Source organism: Podarcis tiliguerta (assembly GCF_965153285.1).
Source record: "Podarcis tiliguerta genome assembly, chromosome: 9".
In the NCBI taxonomy this organism is placed as follows: domain Eukaryota; kingdom Metazoa; phylum Chordata; class Lepidosauria; order Squamata; family Lacertidae; genus Podarcis; species Podarcis tiliguerta.
This window is the reverse complement of record NC_139542.1, coordinates 56,922,640-56,950,265: the sequence shown is the minus strand read 5'-3', so window position 1 is coordinate 56,950,265 and position 27,626 is coordinate 56,922,640. Positions and strand designations below refer to the sequence as shown.

Below are 27,626 nucleotides of genomic sequence, written 5' to 3'. Positions count from 1 at the left end.
TTAAAAAAACAAACACACACAACGATCCTATTTTCTCTTAGCATTCTTTACTTCTACTACTAGCAGAAAGTGTCTGGCGTTTCTCAGGAATTCTACAAAAAAAAAAGTGCAGGTTTTGAAAACAGTGGTTAAAATCCATGCAGTTTTGAAAGGTTCAACCCACCATTTTGATTCAGAATGGTGTCCAATAGTATCCAAACATAGACAGGAACCTGCTCCTTCATCTCAGAAGCCAACATGCAAAAATTGTTTATGATATCACAAGAGGTGCCCAAATGCATAGAGATCAGACAGAGAGACAAGCAATACTCCAAAAGGCATGGTAGATTTTACTTCCTGATATTACAGTATTAATGACCCTGGTGTCTAGGAGCCTGCTGTATGGATATGAGTTTTGTTCAGACCTTTGGTGCCGCAGTTGGGGGTAGTGATAGCATTCATGATTCTACTCTTATACCCAGGCACTGAAATCTCCACATATATAATGTGAACAGGGTTTATATTACGCGCAGCAGAGCTATGATACAGTAAATGGGGGTGAGCTGATGGATTAAAGCCTGATTTAAAGCTGTGTTCTTCAAATTGGGAACATACTTCATTTGATTTGTAACCAAGATTGGTGATGACCACCATGCGGAATGCCAAAAAGGAGTGCTTATTTATTATATTTTTTATCTCTTCCTCCAAAGAGCTCAGGGTCACGTACATTATTCTCCTTGCCCTTCAGAACCCTGTGAGGCATTTTAGTGGTTGAGGCTGAATGAAGCTCATGCAGTAACTGTTATGTACTGAAGTTCTCACCCTGGGCCAACAGGGGGATACTGTAGATAGTTATGCAAATGAAGGATCGAAAGTGACGTTCGGTGATTGGATAGTTTGTATGCAAATGAAGGATCGAAAGTGACGTTCAGTGATTGGATAGTTTTAGAAAGTTGCTACAGTTACGTTGTTTTGGAGCTCTATATAAGCAGGCTGACTGAGCTCTTCAGTTCAGTTCTGTTCTGGCCTTTGAATAAACAAGAGCTGTTTGAATAATCGCTGTGTCGTCTGATATGTTTGCCCACAACTTAACACTAACCTTTGTGGCTGAGTGATGATTTGAACTCTAGGGCTCCTACAGACATTCCCGTCCACCTGACATTTGTGATGATTTCTGCTTATAATACTATTAGTGCGGTCATATTTGATCCTACCTTTTGGGCCTGCAACGGTTTTGGTGCGGTCACACAGCTTCATGCCCAATTAGTTCATATCCTGAAATTTCCTGTTGAAATTCCGTAACTTTTTATGTCACAAATGTTCTGATTTATTTTTGTCCTGCTTTTATTGTTTTAGAGCCCCTCCAGAGAGCAATAATGCAGTAGCATTGGGAAGCATCACAGAAAGTACTAAAGCAGAATAAAGCCACCACAAATGCAATATTATTGTGGCAGAATACTGTACATCCACAATAAAACACCAGTCTGGAAAGGTCCCTGGTCTCTCAAGTATAAGTCTAAAACTGTAATCACTGCACCACAACTGGGAAATCCCTCTCACTTATTATAAAAGTTGTGTGGGTCAGTCTAGCTCAGTTCCCTTGTTAAATCAGGAAGAATCCACGATTCCCAGAAGTTTGGAAGCATTGCTTTAGATGAATGGCTTATCACTTAGAGACATGGAGTCCTGTTCTGAATGATAAATGGCTTCATTCATTTCAAGTCACTACATAACCAGTCACACACCATTGAGCTCAATGCTATTAAAGGGTAATTTCCCTTATGGGAATTGCACTCACCACAACATAATTCTACACAGCAAAATCCTTTTATCCCCAAGTAGATAAAGGAATTTAAAATCAAAGGCATCTTCCAGTTTCAACTACAATCACACAGCTGGCCCTCATTTTAAAATGATCACAGTCCCAAGAACATAATCATATGCCTGGAAAACTTTAGCATTTACACAAAACTGCCAAATCTAATTATGAAAGTCATCTGTTTTCCACTCAAGGAAGTGAGATGGCACCACCACCAATGCTAATACCACCAGAGAACTGTAATTATTCTGAGAAACAGCCTTTTTGTTGTTGTTGCCCACTTAACATTATTTGTAGTCAAACCTAATGAAATAAATCAAGACAGTATTTTGCCTTTGTTAGCCCTGGACAGACTCATCACTATGTTTGGTTTTCTCAGTTTCGCTTTGTTTTTGTTCTCAAACCTATTAAAGAGCTAATTATCACTACAGCAACATTTGTCTTATGACCTACATTATAGAAAGGGTTACTTTGAGGTTTCTCTTACAACTCCCAGTTATTCTGTGCAGTCCTCTTTCAGTCATATGCCTTCCGAGTGGAAACCCCTGCATGTTCATCCAGAGCTGAACAAGTTTCAAAAGTTGTAGCGAACTCCAGGTATTTAGGACACCCTCGTTCCCTGTAGAAGGATTTATGGAGGGATCCCCATAGGGCTCCATGGACTGACACTTCTTCCCACTCTCCAGTCGTATCACCTGGCAGGTAACAGGAGGTCTGTACTGACCTCCCATGTCCCCATCCAGTTCTCCCCCTCTGTGTTTCTCAAGTTGCTCAAGATCTAGATCGAAGCAGCTCTGCACTTCTCCTACAGAGAAGGCAGACTGGCTGGGAATACAGAAAGCATGCGTAGCCCTCCCAGTTCCTGGAATGTTCTTCCTTATGATGCTTCTGCACAGGCTGAGGCAGGGAGAGGGAAGAAACTGGGCTCTTTTGAGCCTCACTGAATTTAGTAGGGCTTTCTTGTGAGTATACATGCATTTGCTTGCACTGCTTACTGAAAAACACCCTCCCCATCATTCTCACTTGGTACCCAACCTCCCATTTCAGCATAAGGTAGCCAGCAAGTCTTGTCACCTCCATTCCCACCCCTCCTCAGCAAAGCTCTCTCTCCCTTTCTATCAAAGGGAGGGAGCAAGGGGAAGCAAGCGCAAAGATGGTCCAGGCATCCCCAAACTCAGCCCTCCAGATGTTTTGGGTCTACAGTTTCCATCATCCTTGACCACTGGTCCTGTTAGCTAGGGATGATGGGAGTTGTAGTCCCAAAAACATCTGGAGGGCCGAGTTTGGGGGTGCCTGGGGGTGTCTCAAATAAATCAACCAACCAACCCACCAATCCTTCCTTTTTGATATGGAGGAAAGCTATTTAGGGGGAACAAACAACATAAACACCACCAGAAAATAAAAACAAAACCTCTTCCCCCTCTTTTTTTCACTGATGGGGGAGTGTGTAAGGGAAGAAAGAAGTGCTTTCCAGTTCTTTGTTTACATTATTTGTTTAATTTACTTTGCTTGTCTATCCACCTGGATTGTTAGCAGGCTCTAAGTGGAAAGATACTGGTGAAACAGAAAGAGTTTGCTGGTTTGTGTGAGGGCTTATCATCATTTCTTATTGGTTAGGAGGGAGGAGGGAGAGAGCAAACAAAGCTGTCGATACAGTGCCTGCAAATTATCTGCAAATTATCTGTGAAGTATCAGTTCAGCTGAGCTACCCCCTGGGAAGCTGTCAAGTTTTCACCTTTTGTTCACTGGTATATAACGATGCTATTTCAATAGCGGTAATCAACAAGATGGTGACTTATCGCACAGCCCCAGTGGTTGGCTTCAGATATTGTTGGAGGAAAGGGATTATCTGGACCCATTTCATTCTGACTTCAGGCCTAAATTCAGAGCCAAAGGGGCCTTGATGCACGGAGTGCTGACCTGTAGGACTGTTACCAGAGAGAGGCATTAGTTCAAGGAAGGATCAGAGAAATGAGTATTCAAAGCCTCACAGTCACAGTGCTCACTGGGTGATTAACCACTTTGAGAGTTGCTATAAAAATAACATTGGGAGCAGTGCTATTTTTCTAGAAAAAGAGGTGTAAGAACTCACCATGAACACCTCCCTTGTTCTCTTATAATGGCAATGGCGCCCACCTGAGAGGTGCCAGAACTCTGTTCCGGTGATTTCCGGCTGGGGAAAAAGCCCTGATTGGAAGGAGAACTGTGTTCACTCTGAACTCTTTGGCTAAAGGCAAGGAAATTTTTTAATATATAATGGGCAGTCAACGTTAAATTTTACCCAGAGTAGACAAATCGAAATTAATCAACAGGCTGAGTTACGTCCATTAATTTCAGTGGGTATACTGTGAATGCCACTCAATGTAACATTAAGGAGTATGGTTTCCCCCCTAAATCTTCACCCTTCTTTTTGGCCCAACAAGCCCTACAAGTTAGCTCACAGTAAGAAAACACAAATCAGTCTGTACACAGTCCTATTGTTTATGGATTGTTTATTTAGTTAATTCATTGCCTACTCATACTTTCTCTCCCCCTCTCCTTTTATTAGGACCACCACAGAGGACAGTGTCTCCCAAACAAGACCACGAAGATAAGAAGCACGAAAAAGTTGCAGACAAAGGAAGTGAGAGTGGGACGTCCTGCAATGAGTTGTCCACCTCTAGTTGCGACAGCCACTCTGAGGCCAGCACTCCCCAAGAAAACGCTGCCAGCACTCAGCAGTCTACAGGGCACCAGCCAAATACTCTAACGTTGGATCGGCCCTCTAAGAAAGGCGGGGCACAGTGGATGCCTCCACCAGACAAACGCAGGAACAGCGAACTTTTTCAGACACTCATTAGCAAGTCCAGAGAAACAAACCTGTCCAAAAGGAAGGTATGTGAGAAGCTAAGTGTTGAAGAAGAGATGAAAAAGTGTATTCAGGATTTTAAACAAATCCATATTCCGGATTATTTCCCTGAACGGAAACGCCCATGGCAATCTGAACTGTTACAAAAATATGGGCTATAGTTTTTTCAGTATTTTATGACTTGTCGGTGGTGCATTTGATGTATATTAAGTTGCCAGTTTCTACTGATGTTGTTCTTTTTGATCTACTCATTGGAGTGATTCCTGCTGCTTATTTCTTTCTGTGAACTGGATGTTGGGTAGGACATGGGTTGACCTTTTTCCCCCCTTTCCTTTTTCAAAAAGGAAGTAATAAAACGAAACTAAAGCATTATGGATTCTTTTATAATAGTTTAAAACGTGCATGATCAGGAAATTTTGGTTTTCAAACTTCTCATTTGTGAAAGAAATATATCATGAGAGCATTCATCATCCACAATAGCAGTGATACAAAATTCCACTGGATGAAGAAGAATGGGGCTTATGATAACAGAATTAAACATGAACACTATTTAAAATGTTAATGCAATAAAGCAAATGTCTATTTTGCATGAGCACAATAGTTGACAAGTAGATCACAAAAGAGCAAGAGGTTTGTCTGCTTGGATAAATATTTTGTTCAATGCCAAGACGATCAATGTAAAATGTCTTCGGAATTGAACTTTGTGAGGATTTGTGTGTGGCTGTGTGTTCGTTTTGTAAGGATGGTGTAAATATGCCTTATACTGTTCTATGATTGCACCAACACTCATCTATTAATGTTTGTCAGGACTATTTCTGTGAAATGCAAAACCAGATTGTGAAAACTGGTTTCATGGTCTGAAAAGTTTCTGTTTTCATGTTAGCCAACAAAGCTGGAAAAATAAAAAAAAACCTAAACATATTTATTAAAAGGGGCCTACTGTTAAGATTTTTTTGATTTATTACTCTTATGTTATTATTAGTCTTTTGTCTGCATCTTCAAATAATTTTAAGGAGAGTTTTTGCAGTGTTCTCATTATGTTCCTACTCTGCTTCCAAATTGCAAGTAACACATTTCAGCTGAAAATGAATAATGCTTGGGGTATGTGAGTTTTAATTAAAATGTTCAATAGAGATTCAACGTGATGGGGGAAAAACAATGTTATTGATTACTGCTCAGTACAGTAGCGATAAAATCTCAACCAAGAGCACACAATGAGAATTTGAGTTGACAAGGAAAATAATACTTCTGACAACTGTTGTGAAATTACTGTTAAAATACTAAATTTAAGATGTCGTTAACAAGGTACACCAGACCAAAGGAACTATTTTCCCAGTACACAAAAGCTAATATTCATCCATAATGACACAAAAATAATCTGATCAAAAGCAGGCATGCTTGAGATGAATGAAGAATTTGCAGAGACTTGTGAAATATTGTTGAGTATTAGATTTTTATATATACCAGCAATTTGTCTTCTTTTGTCTGATGCTTTTCTTTACAGTAGTAACAGCATCTCGGCTAATTTGACAAAGTGGATCACATCTGTAAGGGTTGCTTGGTGCCCCAGGTCTATACTGAATAATCTTCAGGCATTCAAATATTGTAGCTCAATTCATTCACTGAATAAATTGGTTTCAAAGCGCGCTGTTTCTATTTGGGTCAGTTCACACATCACAGTGACTCCCATGTGCTTATTTCAGGAACATGTTTGTTGCTCAGTGTTGTTTGTGTGATTTCCAGGGACTGAGTATGCAGGACCCTATCTACATAGAGGTGCTAGAAATCACGAGCAGGGGCTAGCTGCATGCTGGTGGTCTTGTTTGGTCTCAAGTTGGTTGGGTGGGTCCACTATGATGTGTGAACTAGCCTATTCATTTTATTCATTGACTTCTGATATTTTTGCACCACCTTTCTACATAAGGTGAAGGGAAGGAAAACTTTACGTAGAAAAAGCTCCTCATTTGTTAAGATGAATGTGATTGAAGTGTGTATGTGTGTGTGTGTGTGTGTGTGTAGGCAAGTGGGCACAGGATGGTGGAAAATAGGTCTTTGCAGTGTGAGAATAAGGATGGTGGAGCAGCTTCCCTCATGCCTCTTTTAAGGCAGAAGGTTTTGGTTTTTTGTTAGTGTTGGGCACAACCTCACAACCCACCTGGAGCTAGTGGTGATCACAATGCAAATGGCTGCTAGTCCAAAGAACCATCAGTGATCAGTGAGATGGATGCTGAGATTGACATAATGGGAGGGTGACCATGATGCCCAACCTCCATTGCGGTAAGTACTTTTTCCTCGAGGCATTTCTTCCTCCAACTTTGTGTGGCTGTTCAGTCACTAGGAAAACAAAATTCTCAAAGCACCCCATCGTAGAAAACGGAAGAAAGCAATGAAAAATGAAGCATGCAGTTAATTTTCTCTCCCCTTCCCATTTTTCTAAGCTTTCATGGGATGATTCTTTAAAGTGGACAGTTCATTTAATAAATATATATATTAGTAGCTTTTCCACTAAAATAAGTTCTCAAAAAGTGACTTTTCAGCATATTAAAAACCCAAAGAATGTGATATAAAGCTACGAGAAAACAACTAAAGAGACATCTACGAAAATAGCACAATGAAGATGCTTTGCATATAGAAATGTTTCTTCTTGGCAGCAGAAAGAAAACTGGCAAACAGTCTTGGCAAGCAGCTCTGGGGGAGGGACACCACAGAACAGGATTATACTCTGTGTTCAAACCAATATCTGTCACCTCAGATGAGGAGCTTTCTCTCAGGACTTGGGAAAAGATGTGCAGGAAGTAGCATTCTGGAAGGTAGGAGTGGGAATCATGCACAACTCTTGGTTGTATTGGAGTCCCACCCATAAATGGTCAAGGGTTATGGGGGGCAGCAGTCCATCAAATTCTGGAGGGTTACAGGTTCCCATTTCTGCCCTAAGATATGCAAGGAATCCAGCCTTTAAAGGTGACAACCAGCACCCAGAAGCTAAGAAGCAGCAGGTAACAAGTGTGTGTTCTCCAAGGGCAGAGTCATAGCATTCTGCAGAATATGGAAGCATTTCTGGTACCACCCTGAAAATAAATAAATACACACACTTACAATTTTCATCACAGAAATGTATGTTTGCCTTATTAAAACCTCTCCACACACTTAATGTTACCAAAAGGAGATGAAAAGCCTGCCTCTGTATCAAACTATATTGCAATCCATCAATCTGTATACCTGTAGGTCCTCTGAAGTAGCAATGCTTGATCTGCTAATCTTTTCTCCTTCCTAGCAGTCTTATCTATTGCTCTGAGCCTTATGCTCCTACATCATTTCCTAACCACTGGGATATTTATGGAAGTCTCTGGCATCCAATCGTGTCATGGAGGAATTTCAAACAGCAAGCCAACAGACTGCTTCCAAAACGCCACACATGTCTCTTTCAGCTGGTTTTCTTGTCCAGATGAAACTAGGGTGTTTCGTTCATTTCGGCAGCGAATGCTGCCAAATAGTAAGCCATCGCTCTGCATCAGAAGATGAAACTTGCCCCATGAGGGTTTGCTGAGGTCTTTAAAAAACCCATTTTCACCGGATTTGCTTTGCGCTAAAATTCACACCCACAAAAATGCTGTTTGATGTGAAAGCCCTGCTTTTGTTGCTTGCAGTGAAGACACCCAAGTCCCCCAATGCTCAGGGAAGCAGTGCCCAGCTCTTGCCAATGTTGACAGCATGGTAAGCTCCGAGTCAGAAAATCATCTATATAATTAAGGGTTGGGTTTTGAAACTTGCATCTTTTTATCTCAATGAACAGCAAGAGTCTGCTCAGGACATTAGTATCCCATTATTGGTTCATAATGTGTTGCCATCACTGTTTCCCAGCTTAAATTACCTTTATAATGGCTACTGACTTCCAGCAGCTTAACCCATTGCAACGTGGCACAAGGGAAGCACAGTCTATGGGATGCAGCATTTTAAAAAATGCCTCCTAACAGGCATAAAGCCCCAAATAGGTCATACAATACTGAGCATACTTTGAAGGCAAAGTCTGCACCCATTGCAACAGACGTTTTCTTTCCTGGTGACCTGCGACCACAAACACAGTACTTATATTATAAATTTATTGTTTGTTATGGGATGTATCTGTGCTTTTACTCTGCGCCAGCCTCAGCTTAACCTACCTAACAGTCTTGTCATAAGGATAAAATGAGGCTGAAAACCATGGAGGAATGTAAATGCAAAAAATAAAATTTGCCCAGTACTGTATAATACCTGTCTGTTCATTAAAAGATATTGCTTGCATGTAAAGGTAAAGGACCCCTGACAGTTAAGTCCAGTCGCGAACGACTCTGGGGTTGCGGAGCTCATCTCGCTTTACTGCCCGAGGGAGCCAACGTTTGTTTTTCCGGGTCATGTGGCCAGCATGACTAAGCCACTTCTGGCAAAACCAGAGCAGCACATGGAAACGCCATTTACCTTCCTGCCGGAGTGGTACCTATTTATCAACTTGCACTTTGACATGCTTTCGAACTGCTAGGTTGGCAGGAGCAGGGACCAAGCAACGGGAGCTCACCCCATTGCAGGGATTCAAACCGCCAACCTTCCAATTGGCAAGCCCTAGGCTCTATGGTTTAGACCACAGCACCACCTGCGTCCTTATTGCTTGCATGTATTGAAGAGCTATTACTAAGAGAGTACCTGATGCACATTCACACACACACACAACCCCAGCTGTCATTAATAGCATTTGTCAAGGAAACACCAAATGAGTGCACTTTAAGACAACCAGTTACTGTCTGTCCACGTTGAAAATAAGTTATGCTCTCTTTGGTCTATGATAAAGGATTGCTAAAATCTGGATAATTTTAGATGGTCAGATAACAAGCCATTATGTTCCAAAGTCAAGATCATGGGTAAGCAAACTAAGTGCAGGGGGTGGATCTGGCCCAATCGCCTTTTAAATCCGGCCTGCAGACGGTCCGGGAATCAGCGTGTTTTTACATGAGTAGAATGTGTCCTTTTATTTAAAATGCATCTCTGGATTATTTGTGGGGCATAGGAATTCATTCATTATTATTATTTTTTCAAAATATAGTCCAGCTCCCCACAAGGTCTGAGGGACAGTGGACCAGCCCCCTGCTGAAAAGGTTTGCTGACCCCTGGTCAAGATTGAAGACCATAGGAGATCATCTAAGGGAGACTGCAGAAATCTGTCAAGGAAACACTATTACGTCACAGAAAGTCAATTGACGCTTTCTTTCTCTAAAAGGCAATCTCCTGCGTTTGAATTCCTACCAGGTCTGTGTAGTGGGGAGACCTGATATTGCACATTTTTTGTTCTTCTTGTATACATTTGACCCTCAGTTGCCCAATAGGCAGATATGATGTTTATGCAGAACTGCCTACTCAAGACTGATAGCAGTTCTCCAAGCTGGCAATTTCCTCTCGACTTGCTCAGATTAAACTTCTGTTTGTTCTCGTCCATCCCAGAACTGCCTTTGGGCATTGATTCAGATCTTCAGCAGCCTTCTTGGAACCCAAAGATGAAAATGAAAGGTAGAACTGAGTGTCATCCATCCACCCATTGGCAACGCCCCAGCCCAGACTCTTAAATTACTTCTCCTAGTGGTTTCATGTAGATATTGAGTAGCATCTGGGACAACACAAAGCCCTGTGGAACCCCAACAACATGAACACCTCAAAAGATCCTGCTTCTCCATTAGGTTTTCAGAGAAGCCCCAAAGTCCATCTTAGGTTCAGCACAGAACAAGACATGTCTCGCTAGCTTTCATCTCCCTCACACAACAGCTCTGGCTATTGTTCTTCTACCCACTAGTCAGGTGAGATGGGTGAGGGAAAGACTCACTCATTTGCTCTTTTGAGATGCAGATATGGGGTACTTGAGCCGCATGTTTTTGTTTTCTTAACGTTTGGGGAAATGTAATTAAAAAACGCATTTGAAAAATATCAAAAGCAGATAAATTCCAGTTCAACTGAGTCAACCAACCCTCCTCCCCGATAACCTAATCTCACAATCTGATTGGGAGGTAAACTGCTCTACCTGAGGGATTTTCTAGCTCCAATATTTGTGTTAAGCACCAGAGTGCTACGTTTGGAGATAAAGTCTACCTGCTCTTTAAGAGTGAAGTGCAGCCTTTCTTCCCACCTCACTACTTAAGTGGTAAAAGGTAAAGGGATCCCTGACCATTAGGTCCAGTCGTGGCCGACTCTGGGGCTGCGGCGCTCATCTCGCTTTATTGGCCGAGGGAGCCGGCGTACAGCTTCCGGGTCATGTGGCCAGCATGACTAAGCCGCTTCTGGTGAATCAGAGCAGCACACGGAAACGCCGTTTACCTTCCCGCCGGAGCAGTACCTATTTATCTACTTGCACTTTGACAGGCTTTTGAACTGCTAGGTTGGCAGGAGCTGGGACCGAGCAACGGGAGCTCACCCCGTCGCGGGGATTCGAACCGCCGACTTTTTGATCGGCAAGTCCTAGGCTCTGTGGTTTAACCCATAGCACCACCAGACCTGATCCTTTGCGCAGGATAATTGTACAAAGTTAATTCAGCATTTCCAGCCATCCCTGGCCGGGTGCCAGAGTAGGACTGCGAGGAGAATTGCTGACTTTTACTTTCCCCAGAATAATCTGTACAAAATAAAGGCCCCCTACACCAGCAGTGGGGCAAGGAAGGCTGGAAATGCTAATTGTGAGTGTTTCCATTTGTGTTTGTGTGCGCGCACTCTGGCCCAAAACTCAAATTTGTGTGGAGACCTCTTCAAAGTGTTTACAGTACAGTGGTGCCTCGGGTTAAGTACTTAATTCATTCCGGAGGTCCGTTCTTAACCTGAAACTGTTCTTAACCTGAAGCACCACTTTAGCTAATGGGGCCTCCTGCTGCTGCTGTGCCACTGGAACACAATTTCTGTTCTTATCCTGAAGCAAAGTTCTTAACCCGAGGTAATATTTCTGGGTTAGCAGAGTCTGTAACCTGAAGCGTATGTAACCTGAGGTACCACTGTATTTCTAAAACATTTAAAGATAAATATATATATAATTTTTTGAAAGTATTGCTCATTGGTTTGCAAATCCCATTGAAGCTAACCCAAGCTTGGATTTTTTTCCTGTACCTTGCATCCTAAGGAGAAAGACTCTGGGTGTGTTTTATCGCCAGACAAAAGTTATTACATTAAAGTTTGATTGCGGAGCCCTTACAAGAAGATGTGCAACTTGGGAGGCTGCCCAAGATGCCTGCCGTTCATAGCAGCAAACAGAGAATTCAGGCGTTCATGACGGCCCCAAACCGAGTCAAATGAGGCCTCCATGGGTGCAAAATTGTTTTCATTTCTGTGACGGTAGTAGTGCTTTGAGAATCAGGTTTATTATTAAAAGGGAGAGAAATAACTTTTCCTTGTATAAAGTCTTTTTGTCAGTATTTTTTTTAAATCCAGCATTAAATATGCTTTTGCCAGTCATTTCTTTGACACATGCAATTATTTCAGCATGGAAAACTATCTCAGCTTTCATATTTCCTATTAAGTTAGGCAACAAGGAACTGTCTGAAAGTGCCCATTTCCTCTCTCTCTCTCTTTAACATCAAGTAATTAATTATATTTTAGATTCAGATAACAGTATCAGTGAAGAATTGCCCAGCTAGTGCTGTGTATTGGAATAACCAGAATGCAAAATGAAAATGACACAGACACGGGGGAAACCACAAACAATCAATTTTTCTAAAAGAGCAAATGATTGTTTCGCAGAAACACTGATCTGGAATTTAAATTATATTTCAGATGAGATATCCAAATCATCACATTACAAATATATATATAAAGTCTAGACTTTACATCCAGGGAAACACGAGCCCTCTTTTCAGTGGCTGATGGATTTATTTTTAATTCTTTGCAATTAACAAAAGATTATGATTTGGTATGAATCTGATTATTGCTTCCCTCTGTTTTAGAAGTTTGAATAAGTCATGGCTGGGGAACCTTTGGTTCTCCAGATGTTGGTTCTCCAGATGTTGGAATGCTACTCTCATCATCCCTTGGACATTGGCCAAGCTGCCTAGGGCTGATGGGCGTTGGAGTTCAACAACATCTGACAGACCACAGTTTCCCCATCCTTGGTAGAAGTCCTCCAATGGGCTTGTCATGTACATTCACGTATGTTTCCCAGTACATTTTCAAGCACAAGTGTTGGTGCTGCCCTAAATGGTCTCGGCCTGGTATCCCTGAAGGAGTGTCTCCACCCCCATCATTCAGCCTAGACACTGAGGTCCAGCTCCGAGGGCCTTCTGGTGGTTCCCTGTTTGTGAGAAGTGAGGGTACAGGGAACCAGGCACAGGGCTTTCGCAGTAGTGGAGCCTTAGGAATGCCCTACCATCAGATGTCAAGGAGATAGGCAGCCCTATGTAGGGGAGTTTTTAATGTTGGATGCTTTATTATGCTTTTATATTTGTTGGAAGCTGCTGGGGCAACCCAGGCAGATGGGCAGGGTACAAATAATAAAATTGTTGTTGCTGTTGTGGCTTCTTTCAGTTTTGGTCTAAATACAGGGACAATACGTAGGTTGAAATGTGCCATTTAAACAGTCCTCACAGCAGATCCATCATCCATGGTATGAGCTCAGCTCACACTCTGCATTGTGGTCATGGGGTTGATGAAGTGTTCCCCATGAGACAGACACCAGCTTCTTGAAATGAAATAAATCTTCATTCCTGGGGTACATTAATACATCTCAAGAAACACCAAGAGCCATCTTAAGGGCTGTAGCAGATTTAGGAAGAAACACTGAAGCACGGGAAGCTGTCTTATGACAAGTCAGGTCATTGGTCCATTTAATTACTGTCTATGCACACTGGTGGTAGCTCTCCAATGGGAGACATGCCCAACCTTACCTTGAGATGCTAAGATGAGAACCTGGGACCTTCTGTATGCATATCAGATTACCTACAATGGCCCCTCCTCCAAATACTATCTTCCAATTCACCAGTAGGCATGGCTGTACAGTACGATTGCTTATTATTGGAGGCTGCGAGGCTTGTTTGTTCCATGGCTTCTTGCTAATACCTAGTCCCTTGGACAGTGGCAGATCTACATTTTTGAGGCTCTGAAGCTTGAACTGTCATGGGGGCCCTTTGTCAACCAACAACAAGGCCTGAGTAACCACTGTTCTATTCTTCAGTGGTGTTGTTTACAACAACCTTTACAACACCTGTGCTACCAACTCTCAAACTTTGGGATTGTTGAAATATGTTGTTGTTGTTGTTTAGACATTTCATCGTGTCCGACCATGGACCAGAGCATGCCAGGCCCTCCTGTCTTCTACTACTTCCTGCAGTTTGGTAAGACTCATGTTTGTAGCTTCGAGAACACTGTCCAACCATCTCGTCCTCTGTCATCCCCTTCTCCTTGTGCCCTCAATCTTTCCCAACATCAGGGTCTTTTCCAGGGAGTCTTCTCTTCTCATGAGGTGGCCAAAGTATTGGAGCCTCAGCTTCAGGCTCTGTCCTTCCAGTGAGCACTCAGGGCTGATTTCCTTCAGAATGGATCGGTTTGATCTTCTTGCAGTCCATGGGACTCTCAAGAGTCTCCTCCAGCAGCATAATTCAAAAGCATCAATTCTTCGGCGATCAGCCTTCTTTATGGTCCAGCTCTCACTTTTATACATCACTACTCGGAAAATCATGGCTTTAACTATACGGACCTTTGTTGGCAAGGTGATGTCTCTGCTTTTTAAGATGCTGTGTTGAAATATATACCAAAAAAATTGATCAATTTGAATAATGCCACTCAAATTGGGTCTGCTAAAGTCCCTTCTGGAGTTAGGGGCACTGATGCTTAAGCTTCATTGGTTTCATAATAGATGCTCTTGTAGCTGCCCCATGGCTTGTTGGTGAGAGGGAGGAGAGAATTCCCAGTACCACCAGAGCTGGCATGTTAAGCAGGTCTTGCCCAGGATCTATGATCCTTTCTATCACAAGCCTGCCTTCAACCACATATGGTTGAAATGTTGGGTGATAACGCCGAGGCTGGTGTCTCCCCCGCAACACAGAGTCGCCAGGGATTCATCACTCTGGTGTCCTGTCTCACTGATGTGACTCATATCCAAGGACATGAGCACACGACTAAAAGGTAAAGGGACCCCTGACCATTAGGTCCAGTCGTGACCAACTCTGGGGTTGCGGCGCTCATCTCGCTTTGTTGGCCGATGAAGCTGGCATACATTTTCCGGATCATGTGGCCAGCATGACTAAGCCGCTTCTGGCGAACCAGAGCAGCGCACGGAAACACCGTTTACTTTACCGCCGGAGCGATACCTATTTATCTACTTGCACTCTGACGTGCTTTCAAACTGCTAGGTTGGCAGGAGCAGGAACCAAGCAACAGGAGCTCACCCCGTAGCGGGGATTCGAACTGCCGACCTTCTGATCGGCAAGTCCTAGGCTCTGTGGTTTAACCCACAGCGCCACTCGCGTCCCTTGAGCACACGACTAGCAAAGTCCAAACAGAAGTTGAGCCATGAGGTGTAACATCTAAGCCTAATTTATCGCGCACAAAATCACACATAAAAGCACAAAGAAAACATGGCTTCTCCCTCTGTCTTTCGTCCTCGGAGAGAGGACTGCAAAAACAATAGCTATACAGAGCGAAAACAGCATATCTCCCCTTCCGCCCACAAGACTCCAATAATCAGTGCTGGAATGTAAACAGACATGTGACATGTAACAATCCCACATATCTGCAGCACGGGAGGAATGGAATTCTCAGCATGAAATTGTGCAAGTAAAATGTGCATAAGCGCCGTTGTTCTCCTGGTATCCATGGGCAATGCTTTTGCCTCTAATAAGAAAATTTGCCATCTGGGATTCAGCACAGCTGGAAAAGGGCTGGAAGACACCAATTAAACCTGAACTAATCTCCTAAGACCAGCGGGCTTCAAATTAACCCTTTGCCTCCATGCTTGCCCTGATGTGGCACTGCGCTGCCCACCCCCATCCAAAGAAACCCAACTATTTCATGCCAAAGCAAACAAGCACAGAGCAAAAGGAACCCACACAGCTGTATTATGAGTCCACTAAATCCTTCCCTGCAGAAGGAAGATAAATAAGAGAGCTGGAGAAAACAAAAAGTAATTCAGGCAGAGGGCTCAGGAAGCTTAAATACGATCTTGGCTGCGCTCAGCAGTCCTTGTTGGAATCAATTCACATAACACCTCAGGCCGTAACCTCTGGTGAACCAAACATGCTCCAAACAAGCAATAGCTAGCAGTTTTAATTTCTCTCCCAAGCAAGGCAAACAACGGCTAGATCGTGCACATCATATATTTAAAATACATTCCCCACCACCAGCAAAGAATCCTGGGAAGTGTAGTTTCACACCACAGAGCTACAGTTTCCAGCACCATTAAACTACAGCTCCCATGATCCTTTTTTGGTGGGGAGGGGGAGAATGTGCTTTAGATGCATGGGGTCTGCACAGAGGTCACAAAATAGCAGGCCCTCCAAGTGTCCCGATTTTCCAGGGACAGTCCCTGAATTACCAAAGCCTTCCTGGTAATGTCCCTATGATTTGATCATGGAATGTCTCTCTGACAAGCACATTACCACTCCTTCCTTGGAGGTTTCTAAGAAGAGGTTGGATGGGCATCTGTCATGGATGCTTTCGTTGAGATTCTTGCATTGCAGGTGGTGTGACAGGATGACCCTTGGGGTCCCTTCCAACTCTACAATTCCATGATTCTATGGTATAGAATAATTCAATAAAACAAACTATTGTATATTTGGTGACACAAGTAGTGGCACCAACAGCTTGACCATCAGAGGTAGGGGGAAGATCTGAGATGAGAGTCACCATTGGCACTGAGTGTCTCAATGACTTGGGCCATTTCTGGCTAATCATTGGCGAATCGACAGCTCTGCCATATCAGTAAAGTAGAAGGACCAGTGGAAAACGATGTCAGTGGATTTTATGTTCTCAACTTGATGGACAGTGCATCAAGAATGAGTGCCAAGATTCCACCAGCATTTTAAGGAATAATGCATAGATGTGCATCTAATAAGTTTCCAAAAATTCTTAATATTGCTGACACATTTATTAAAATATTGTCTTATTTTTCATCTACAGTCATACCTCGGGATGAATACGCTTCAGGTTAAGCATTTCCGGGTCGCGCTCTGCGACGACCCAGAAGTAACGGAGCGTGTTACTTCCGGGTTTGGCCGCTCGCGCATGCGCAGATGCTCAAAATGACGTCACGCGCATGCGTGGAAGTGGTGAAACGCGACCCGCACACATGCAGTCATGTGTTACATTCGCTTCAGGGTGCGAACAGGGCTCCGGAATGGATCTCGTTTGCATCCAGAGGCACCACTGTACTGCTAATGACTGTTTCATCTATAGCTAAATGACCACCTGACTATAGTTAGTTCATGCATGTGCATCAGGTTTTTTTTTATGATGAAAATAACAACAACAACAACAACAACAACAACAACTTATTATTTATACCCCTGCCCACCTGGCTGGGTTTCCCCAGCCACTCTAGGCAGCTTCCAACAAAAGATTAAAAATACATTAAAACATCAGTCATTAAAAACTTCCCTAAACAGGGCTGCCTTCAGATGTCTTCTAAACATCTGATAGTTGTTTGTTTCTTTGACATCTGATGGGAGGGCGGTCCACAGGGCGGGTGCCACTACCAAGAAGGCTCTTTGCCTGGTTCACTGTAGCTTCACTCCTTGTAATGAGGGAACTGCCAGAAGACCCTCAGAGGAGGACCTCAATGTCCGGGCAGAACGATGGGGATGGAGACACTCCTTCACTTATTTCTGAACCTTTTATTCCTGGAAGCTGTGGGTTGTACCCATCTAAACCAAATACCCAGAGTAGAATAAACAAAATCAGTGCACTTTATTGAGGTCCATTGATTTCAATAGACCTACTCTATGACTTTGTTGGATACCACCCAGCATGTTTGAAGCAACTCATAAGTAAAAGACTGTGTGTGAGGTGACATAACATTTCAGCTTGTGTCCGTTCATCAGTATGATGAACATGGATGTATGGCATGGATATCGCTAATCAAAACACAAAAAAAGCATCAGCAAACTATCTCTGCTATGTAAGGATGTCCATTCCTGATCTCTAATAATTTAACTGCGTTAATCACATGCAGATTAGGGAGATAGATCATTGAAGCAGATGAGCTCCTGCCATGGAATTCTTAAACGGACACAATCCCTATTTTCCCCCATCACTTTTGAAGCCATAATCCTTTAGTGACTTTAGGACCATCCAGTAGAGTTTTCAGTACAGGTTGAGACATTTTTAGAATGCCTAAATGTCAGTCTAGTAATTATTCCATGTTCCTTGACTTTTTGATTCTTCCAGTGTACCTGTTTTATTTCCCCGTTGCCCTGAATAAATTATTGAACTGCACTTTTACTGTGTAATTGAAGGTTTTCCATTGCCTTGTGCTATTACTGCTTTTACTGTACATTTAGAGAAGTTCAATTTTCAATTTCATATTGGACAGTGATTGTTCCCTAGGATATATTTGGGGGTTTTTCTTCCTACTTTCTGACTTTTCAAAAATAGAGGTCGTCGCTGACAAGAAGACTCTTTTCCTGAAAGTTGATGCAAAGCCTGCTTTGTACTATCAGGACCATAAGCAACTAGTTTAATGTGGGCATGCCAAAAGTTGTTTTCTAGATCCTGACCAACATTTTGTGGGATATGTTATGTGTTAGGATATTTCCGTTCCACCTTAAAAGGGAGCAGGATGTTTGTGTCACAGCCTGCGTATTTCCTGTTTCACAGGATGTTTCTGTTGTGTCTTTGCTTTCGTTTCTCTCTCTCTGTGCTGGAACACTGAAGCAGGCAGTCATGTTTTTCTTTGTTCTGACCAACACTGAATAAACTTGTAAATATGCTCTCCTGCATGTATCTTTCGCTGTGCATTATCTGCTGATAGAGCGTGCAAGAGCTCTGGATCCTTTTCAAGCTATTTCTGGAGCTCGTGTCGCTAATTGCTGATACTGCGTGTCTACGGGAGATTGATGGACGTCCAGAGACGACGTGGAGTCATGATGGACTTTGTCTCCCTGGCAGTATCCCAACATTATGTACTGAAGTTCTCACCCTGGGCCAGCAGGGGGATACTATTGTAGATAGTTTTCACTCAGGTCCACATATGCAAATAAGGGATTGAAAGTGATGTTCAGTGATTGGATAGTTACAGAAAATGGTTACTGTTGCGCTGTAGTGGAGCTCTATATAAGCAGGCTGGCTGAACCCTTTAGTTCAGTTCTGTTCTGGCCTGTGAATAAACAAGAGCTGTTTGAAGAATCGCTGTGTTGTCTGATATGTCCATCCACAACTTAACAGTATATAAGGTTTATCAGTCTAAAACGCAAGACCCCTAAAACCCCATTTATTTCAAACAGCTGTTGAAGCTGAAACTGTGCATCGTTATTTGAAAGTATATCCCACTGAGTTCAACAGGTTTTGGGTTTTTGTTTTACTTTCAAGTAGGTATGGAAAGATCTGTACATTTCTGCTCTTTTAGTTTCTCATTTTTCCATTCAGTTCTCCACATTTTTCAGCAATTTGTGATTTATTTTTTTAAAAAACCCTTATGAAAATCCATCAGCATTTTGGTGCAAATTTCTCCTAATAAGCCCATTTTTATTTGCAGTTTTGACTGAGGTATGCATAAAATTGTATTTTGTTTTCACTAATATCTTCATTTTCACGCACACTTTCCCCAGTATATGCATTCTTGTAAACACTGGTTGTTTGGAGCTCTGCATCACAAAATTTGGATATGTGCAAATTTTGAAGATGGCTGTTCTTTCAGTTCACATATTGTTTCGGAAACTGAAATGGTAGACTCAGCTTTAAATACACATGCACGAGGAACCATTAAAATAAGCCAGACCTGTGAAACTATTCTCTCCGTGAAAAAATCCTATACAGTGTGTGTGTGTGTGTGTGTGTGTGAAATTTTACTACATTTATCTCCCACCTTTCCTCCCAGGAATACATGCAGTTTGTCTAAGCTTCTTGGGACACATATCTATCCTATTTATTTATTTAGATTTACCATAAAAAGTATTCTGTTAATTGGCAATGGTGTATAAGTAAACAAAGATTCAATTATCTTTTAAAAATGCTTTTATTTCTTTAAAAAATGAAAGGACTGGGTTCTCTGTGTCTTTTCAATAGATAGAGAGATGTCATTTTTATTTTTAAAAAGTCACCTAACCAACAATATCACTTCTGTTCCCAATACAATGATTTGGTTCCTCAGTGCTCTAGATAGCAAGCACAAAGGTAAGTACATTCAGTTCCATTGATTTCAGGCTAAAAGTTAAGTCTCTGCTCAACCATTGAAATCTATGAAATTTTAAAGTTTGAGGTCTTTAAGCAGAGGCTTGACAACCATATGTCAGGAGTGCTCTGATGGTGTTTCCTGCTTGGCAGGGGGTTGGACTCGATGGCCCTTGTGATCTCTTCCAACTCTATGATTCTATGATTCTAAAGTGCTTAACTGTTGCTGGATCATATGTATAGTGAGTGCAAATTGCCAAAAGATGGCATTTGCCAACAAAGCATTTTAGCTAGCTCTTAATTTTATGCCTTCTAAATGCTAGTCCAAATTTCATAATCTTAAACATTTATAAACAAAAGTTTTATCCACCTATCGGGGATGCTAGAAATTTTCTAGTTGTTGTTTTTTTTTTTTAAAAAAAAGGTAATTATCTACTTTTGGGTCTATCTTTGCATATATCAGAGTAAAGGGATCATTACTTTGCCTGTGGCTCATTTACTATACAGTATAATCTTATTTCGGTCCCAACCTTCAGTGAATGGTAATGGATATTGATCACTTGTTTTAACAGTGGAGTAAGAGATTCAATTTAACAATGGCATAATATTTTTATAGTGGCTGGACTGTGAACAGAAGGTGTTCATTATTTCGCAGGCAGCATAGAGCAATTTGGAGGCTACTTGTATTTCTATATTTGCAATAACTGTTCGATTTAGAAACAAGAAATGCATGCATGCATGCATGCATACATATATACATACAGGACCCAGTCTATTCATTTGATTGTAAAATGTTTTCACTGTTTTCATATTCTTCTATATTGTATTTTTACACTGTTGTAACCCACCCAGGACCTTATGGTGAAGGGCAGATAAGAAATATAATCTAATAAATAATAAGAATTTTAATAAGTATCAATGTACTATTAACAGCAACATTTTACTAAAAATGATCCAAATGTAGAGATGTCTAACCAATGTCTATTAACCAAATGATAGCTAAATGGAAGCTCCAGACTCCACAATCCTCTGAATGCCACTTGCTGGGGAACAAACAGTGGGAAGAGGCAAACTGAGGCCTGGGGGCTGGATCCGTCCCAATCACCTTCTAAATCCGATGTTAAGTTGTGGGTGAGCATATCAGACAAAACAGCGATTCTTCAAACAGTTCTTGTTTATTCACAGGCCAGAACAGAACTGAAGGGTTCAGCCAGCCTGCTTATATAGAGCTCCACTACAACGCAACAATAACCACTTTCTGTAACTATCCAATCACTGAACGTCACTTTCAATCCCTTATTTGCATATGTGGACCTGAGTGAAAGCTATCTACAGTATTCCCCCTGCTGGCCCAGGGTGAGAACTTCAGTACATAATACCCAGCCTGAAGACGGTCCGGGAATCAGCGTGTTTTTACATGAGTAGAATGTGTCCTTTTATTTAAACTGCATCTCTGGGTTATTTGCGGGGCCTGCCTGGTGTTTTTGCATGAGTAGAAGGTATGCTTTCATTTAAAATGCATCTCTGGGCTATTTGTGGGGCATAGGAATTCGTTCATTATTATTTTTCAAAATATAGTCTGGCCCTCCACAAGGTCTGAGGGACAGTGGACCGGCCTCCTGCTGAAAAAGTTTGCTGACCCCTGAGGTTTTGCCTCCCTCCTCTGCTTCCAGGCTTTCCAGAAACATCATTTGGCTATTCCTGGGAAGAGGATGTTGAAGCAGATGGGCCTCTGGCCTGATGCAGCAGGGCCCTTTTTAATGTTCTTAATGTGTAAGGGTTGTAGAATGAATTGAACCGATGCTAACACGGAAAAAAATTAAATCCACCCATTTCCTATGCTACAAAAATCCACCAATTTTCTAGGTCAACTCGCATGATGCAGTCATGCAGTTTTCCCTTCTTCCCTGCCCGTCGAATTAATCTTCTTTTATCGCAGAAACTAAGAACCATGTTCTTTCAATAGCATTTCTCCTCTACATCACAGGCAAGCTTGGAACCGAAAATGCTAACATCTGCTGGGGAGAGGAGGGAAGCCTCCCTCCCCCTAGTAGAAAGAAAGGAACTGAAACAGGAAGTATTTTTGATACTCTTAGCTGTGATGCAAGAAGGCAAATGTAGACCTCTAGCCGCATATGACAGTCCATTGCAGATTTGGTAACACCGTCTTCCACCAATGTAGTTATATGCCTGGGACCAGTGCCAGATTTACGTATAAGCTAAACAAGCTATAGCTTAGGGCCCCACTCTCTTGGGGCCCCCCAAAAAAACTGGATGTACATTTCCAAAATATAAGATAAAAAACAAATAAAATAAAACCAACATACAACAACAGGGTTTTGTGTTGTGTAGGCTCCCGTGATGTAAGTAATGGGCCCCAAATCATTTTAAGTTACAGCTTACTAATTATTTCACTATTAATATACAGTGGTACCTCAGGTTACATACGCTTCAGGTTACATATGCTTCAGGTTGCAGACCCGCTAACCCAGAAATAGTGCTTCAGGTTAAGAACTTTGCTTCAGAATGAGAACAGAAATCATGCTCCGGCGGTGCGGTGGCAGCAGGAGGCCCCATTAGCTAAAGTGGTATCTCAGGTTAAGAACAGTTTCAGGTTAAGAATGGACCTCTGGAACGAATTAAGTACCGTATTTTTTGCTCTATAAGACTCACTTTTTCCCTCCTAAAAAGTAAGGGGAAATGTGTGTGCGTCTTATGGATTGAATGCAGGCTGTGCAGCTATCCCAGAAGCCAGAACAGCAAGAGGGATTGCTGCTTTCACTGTGCAGCGATCCCTCTTGCTGTTCTGGCTTCTGAGATTCAGAATATTTTTTTTCTTGTTTTCCTCCTCCAAAAACTAGGTGCGTCTTGTGGTCTGGTGTGTCTTATAGAGCGAAAAATACGGTACTTAACCCGAGGTACCACTGTACTTCTTAATTGTATTTCACTATTAATATACTTCTTCTTAGCTGTATTTCAGTTCAACAATTACTTTGATAAAATACATATTTTGTTATGTGCAAATGACTTTAGATACCTATTAGGTCCATAAATTACCATATAGCATATATTCAGCACAAAAAACAGTGACCATTTGTTGTTGACAAAGGACAGCTGGACATATAAAGGGCCCCATTATCTTCAGTAGCTTAAGGCCTCATCAAACCTAAATCCGACCCTGCCTGGGAGTACCAAAAATCAAACAAAAGGGGAGGGATCAAGTGCCTAGGAAGCCATAATGCATGGCCAGGGAGAGTTGTTTGGACTGTGAGATCCCAAGTTGTCATAGTGGCACAAAGAGGGATTTGTGCCATGACTGATGATGTATAACCTCATGCTTTGAGAGGGAGCGAGGGATCTAGCTTGCAACACTATTTCCCTTTATTTGTGCCATCAAATCTGTCGACATGCAGAGGGCCGGGAGGTCAGCTGGCAAGCCCCAGCTGTGCCATCTCCATCCATCGGCCCATGCTCTGACGTAAATCAGCAACCCGGACTTCAAAAGCCAGGACTAGCTATTAGCAGAGTGTACTGTGCACACAGAATAGACGTGAGGCTTGTGAAGTCATACTTTAACTACGGATTTATTAAACATAAATCAGAACAAAGAAACATATCGTCTCTCTCTCTCTTTTTTAAAAAAGATATTTATTAAAGTTTTCAATATATTACAAAAATTAGAAAGAATAAAGAAAAGTAAAAAGAAAAGGAAAATACAAAATATAAACAGTTAAAAACAAACCAGTCTTTCCATATCTTATCTCTCATCTACTTGTTTCCCTGACCTCCTCACACCTCCCTTTCTTGCATTCCAGTTCAATTGGTTAATTAACCATATTGTCTCTCTCTTATGTCGTCTCAGAGAGAACAGCTAAAAGCAAAAGCAATACACAATGGAAGTTCCCAGCAAGCTGTGCTGGAATGTATACAGACATATGACACATACAATCCCATGCCTGTTCCTTAAGGTGAAACGGAATTCTCAACAAAATCTTGCTGGACTACAACTCCCATAATCCCCGACCCTTGGCCATGGAACTATTGGCTTATCAAAGTTGTCCTCTAGTCTAAAACATATTGAGGGTTGGAGGAGTAGGCTGCTTAATTCCTCCCCTTCCTACAGCAAATGGATAATAGACCTATTCCATTCTTATGTGCTTCCTGTGGGTTGCCATGAAAAGCAGAGGAGACAGTAACTCCCTGATGTCACAGCAGAAGACACGGAATATCAGAGTCGTGTGTCAAATCCTCCAGTAATTCTAAGAGTGAAAACATAGTGTTGATAAGGCAAGCAGAGAGAGAGAGAGAGAGAGAGAGAGAGAGAGAGAGAGAGGAGCAAACTGCAAAAGGCATAAAAGACAGCCAAAATCAACTTGTCTTTAAATACACCAGGAACAGGGAACTGGCCAGAAAGTGTTGAGAGATGACAAAGGTGCGAAAGGGTTGGAGGAGGACAGGGAGGACACAGAGAAACGAAATGAATTATTTGCCTTGACTGTCACCATGGAAGATGGTGGAGAGATGCAAACTGGCAAAACAGAGCAGCGCACGGAAGCGCCGTTTGCCTTCCCACCGGAGCAGTACCTTTTTATCTACTTGCACTTTGACGTGCTTTCAAACTGCTAGGTTGGCAGGAGCAGGGACCGAGCAACAGGAGCTCACCCCGTCGTGGAGATTCAAACCGCCGACCTTCTGATTGGCAATCCCTAGGCTCTGTGGTTTAGCCCACAGCGCCACCCGCATCCCTGCACTGCACCATACTGGCTCTCAAAGATTTTGTCCCCCATTTAGCAGAGCAGCACCACAGAGTTCCCTTGAAGGGAACAATTCCTGTTTTTCACTTTGACGTCCTGAGTGTTAACACTGGAGCATACAGGTGGATAGGACAATAGCTGATGGACTTGACCAGAGCACCCTAGAGGATTCTGTGCTAGTAAGAGCATTAGGGCTGGAAAGAGATACAGAGCATCCATTTCCACAGAAGAGTGCTGTCATAGATCTGTATAAGCTATTTCCTGTTGGCAGCCCATATAACTCGCAGAGCTACCTGGACCGCCCATTAGGCAATCCTCCATATAGCCTGTCTGAGGATTGATTGTGAGGTGCAAAGGTGAAACAGAAACTGTTGCTGTTACCAAAATAAGTGCTGGTTTAGGGGTGTTTGAGAAGTGTTTTGATTTCCTTGGGTTGTAACTCAGAAACAAAGAATGGAGTATGCCACGCTCTATGTGCTCTTTCTTAATGACTGAATTCCACTGAAACAAGTGTGATTCTCTGTGAGTAGTTCTCAGTGGTCTGTGCCAAGCAGTGAATGCATCTCCCTCTATTATTGGATCGACAGCTATTGAGATAACGGATGCTGAAAAAAGCCATAACAACCAATAATGGAAATGTTCTAAACGCCCATTGGTAAAGAAATGTCATTATCTGCTGATTGCTCTGAAGCACACAACATGATATGTGTGAGGTAGTGTTTTCTCATCAGCTGCTATCAAGTAGCACTTCAATTAGGTTATTTTGAATGAGATGGTTTCCTTCCAGCAAAATGGAAGCAAAAACTCTGGCAAATTTAAGCAAAGTATAACTGTGTTGTTGGGACCCAGGTGGCGCTGTGGGTTAAACCACAGAGCCTAGGGCTTGCTGATCAGAAGGTCAGCGGTTCGAGTCCCCGTGATGGGATGAGCTCCCATTGCTTGGTCCCTGCTCCTGCCAACCTAGCAGTTCGAAAGCACGTCAATGTACAAGTAGATAAATAGGTACCGCTCCGGCGGGAAGGTAAACATGTATAACTGTGTTTTTAGGTTAACTTCCTTCCTTCCTGAAAGCTACACTGATGCATACAACAGTTGCCAACATGTCCTCACATGGGGCTTCTCTAGCCAAGGCCTCTCTATGGTTTGCACTTCAACTCTCTCATCATTCCTGACCACCCATTGGGTGGGTCTGATCGTAGTCTAAAACATCAGGAAGACCTCAGGTTGGGGGAGGCCTCCTTACACTCTAGTGCTGGTCTGGAGAATCTGCAGTCTGCCAGATGTTATGGGATGCCTGGCTCCACAGGCTAAGGATGATGGGAATTAGAGCCCTGTGGCATCTGGATGGCCACAGCTTCCCATTGACCAAGAAACAGAACGCAGGGTTGGGCTCTGCAGTCAGACACTGATTTTACTCTTAATGGATGGCATCACAAAAGCCAAGGCAAGGTGTTAGCCTCCCAACCAAGCTGCATCCCTGAGCATCCCTCTTTCTACAACATGAGCAAATAGCTGCCAATTAATCCAATGAGAGAAGTTGAAGCACTATGCATTAGGGCACTAAAACTAGGCAAAATTTGCCATCTGTACCAACCCTGGGGGCCTGGCCAGAGGCTGCCATGTGTCTATCTTCCTGTGCAAATTGTCCTCCAGGATACTTGCACTATCAAAGCTTCCCCTCTACATACCATGTCATGTACTGAGTTGAATAGGATTCAAAATGCAGCAGTCTGATTGGTCCTAGAACAATAGGATTCAGAATGCAGCAGTCTGATTGGTCCTAGAACAATAGGATTCAGAATGCAGCAGTCTGATTGGTCCACAGGAGCCACCCAATCCAGCTCAGGGTGGAAGTGAATCTGCAACCTGATTGGCCTACAGGAGAATCCCGGAATTAGCCAATCATGTGGGGCCCATTGTGTAAATAACGTATATAAAGCAGACATTCTGGGGGAATTTCCATTCCTCCTCACCACTATGAGCTGAATAAAGAGCATGAAATCCACTCTCGACTCTGAGTATATTTCACACCACTAAAAAGCATTTCACTAGTGTGCAGTGAATATTTAAACTACACAAGATATCTCATTAAGAGGTGATCGTTATGCGATAAATAAAAAAGGATTCCAGAAAATATAGCATAAAGTGAAAAAATTAGGGAAGTGCTTTATACCAAGGCCATTGGCCCATTAGCTCATGGACCAGGAACGTCACTCTCGGGTTTCAGAAATGATGGACTTGGGACTTTCTGGATGCAGAGCAAGCGCTCTATCACGGAGCTATGGCCTTTTCCCTTGACATGATTTGCTCTGAAAGCATCTGCTTGGGGAATTGGAGGATGCATTTGGTTTTATAAAAAGTTTAGTTAATGGGTTGAAGATCCTTGCGTTCTCTTTGTCACTTTCCCTGCCCAGATGCAGAAATCTTTTTTTGTTTTAATCCCATGCAAGGACAAAATTACTTTCAATATCCCTGCCCCTTGTGCCTTTCCTTTTCTGCCTCGTGCTGACTTTTCCTAACTCATCAAATGGTAAATAATACATGAAGATGGATAAGAAAATAGGAAGTGTCTTGCAAGATTAGACAAAAGATCCAATTACCATATTTTTTGCTCTGTAAGACTCACTTTTCCCCTCCTAAAAAGTAAGGGGAAATGTGTGTGCATCTTATGGAGTGAATGCAGGCTGCGCAGCTATCCCAGAAGCCAGAACAGCAAGAGGGATTTGCTGCTTTCACTGCACAGCGATCCCTCTTGCTGTTCTGGCTTCTGACATTCAGAATATTTTTTTTCCTTGTTTTCCTCCTCCAAAAACTAGGTGCGTCTTGTGGTCTGGTGCATCTTATAGAGCGAAAAATACGGTAAGTCCAGTATTATTATTTTAATATTGAGCAGCCAGATATCTCTGCAGCA

General features: G+C 42.4%; 2 protein-coding genes across 2 annotated transcripts in view; one reads left to right on the top strand and one right to left on the bottom strand.

Annotated features, from left to right (window-relative positions):
* The window catches only part of KCTD8 (potassium channel tetramerization domain containing 8), a 44,226-nt gene extending 37,950 nt beyond the window's left edge, over window positions 1-6,276 (top strand). The window contains exon 2 of the mRNA XM_083458387.1: window positions 4,347-6,276. Coding sequence (XP_083314513.1) covers window positions 4,347-4,807 — 461 coding nt within the window. The 3' untranslated portion in view covers window positions 4,808-6,276. The remainder of the gene's footprint in view (window positions 1-4,346) is intronic.
* LOC310685552 (uncharacterized protein) overlaps window positions 1-27,626 on the bottom strand; it is a 945,613-nt gene that overhangs the window by 539,767 nt on the left and 378,220 nt on the right. The gene's annotated exons all lie outside the window — the stretch shown is intronic.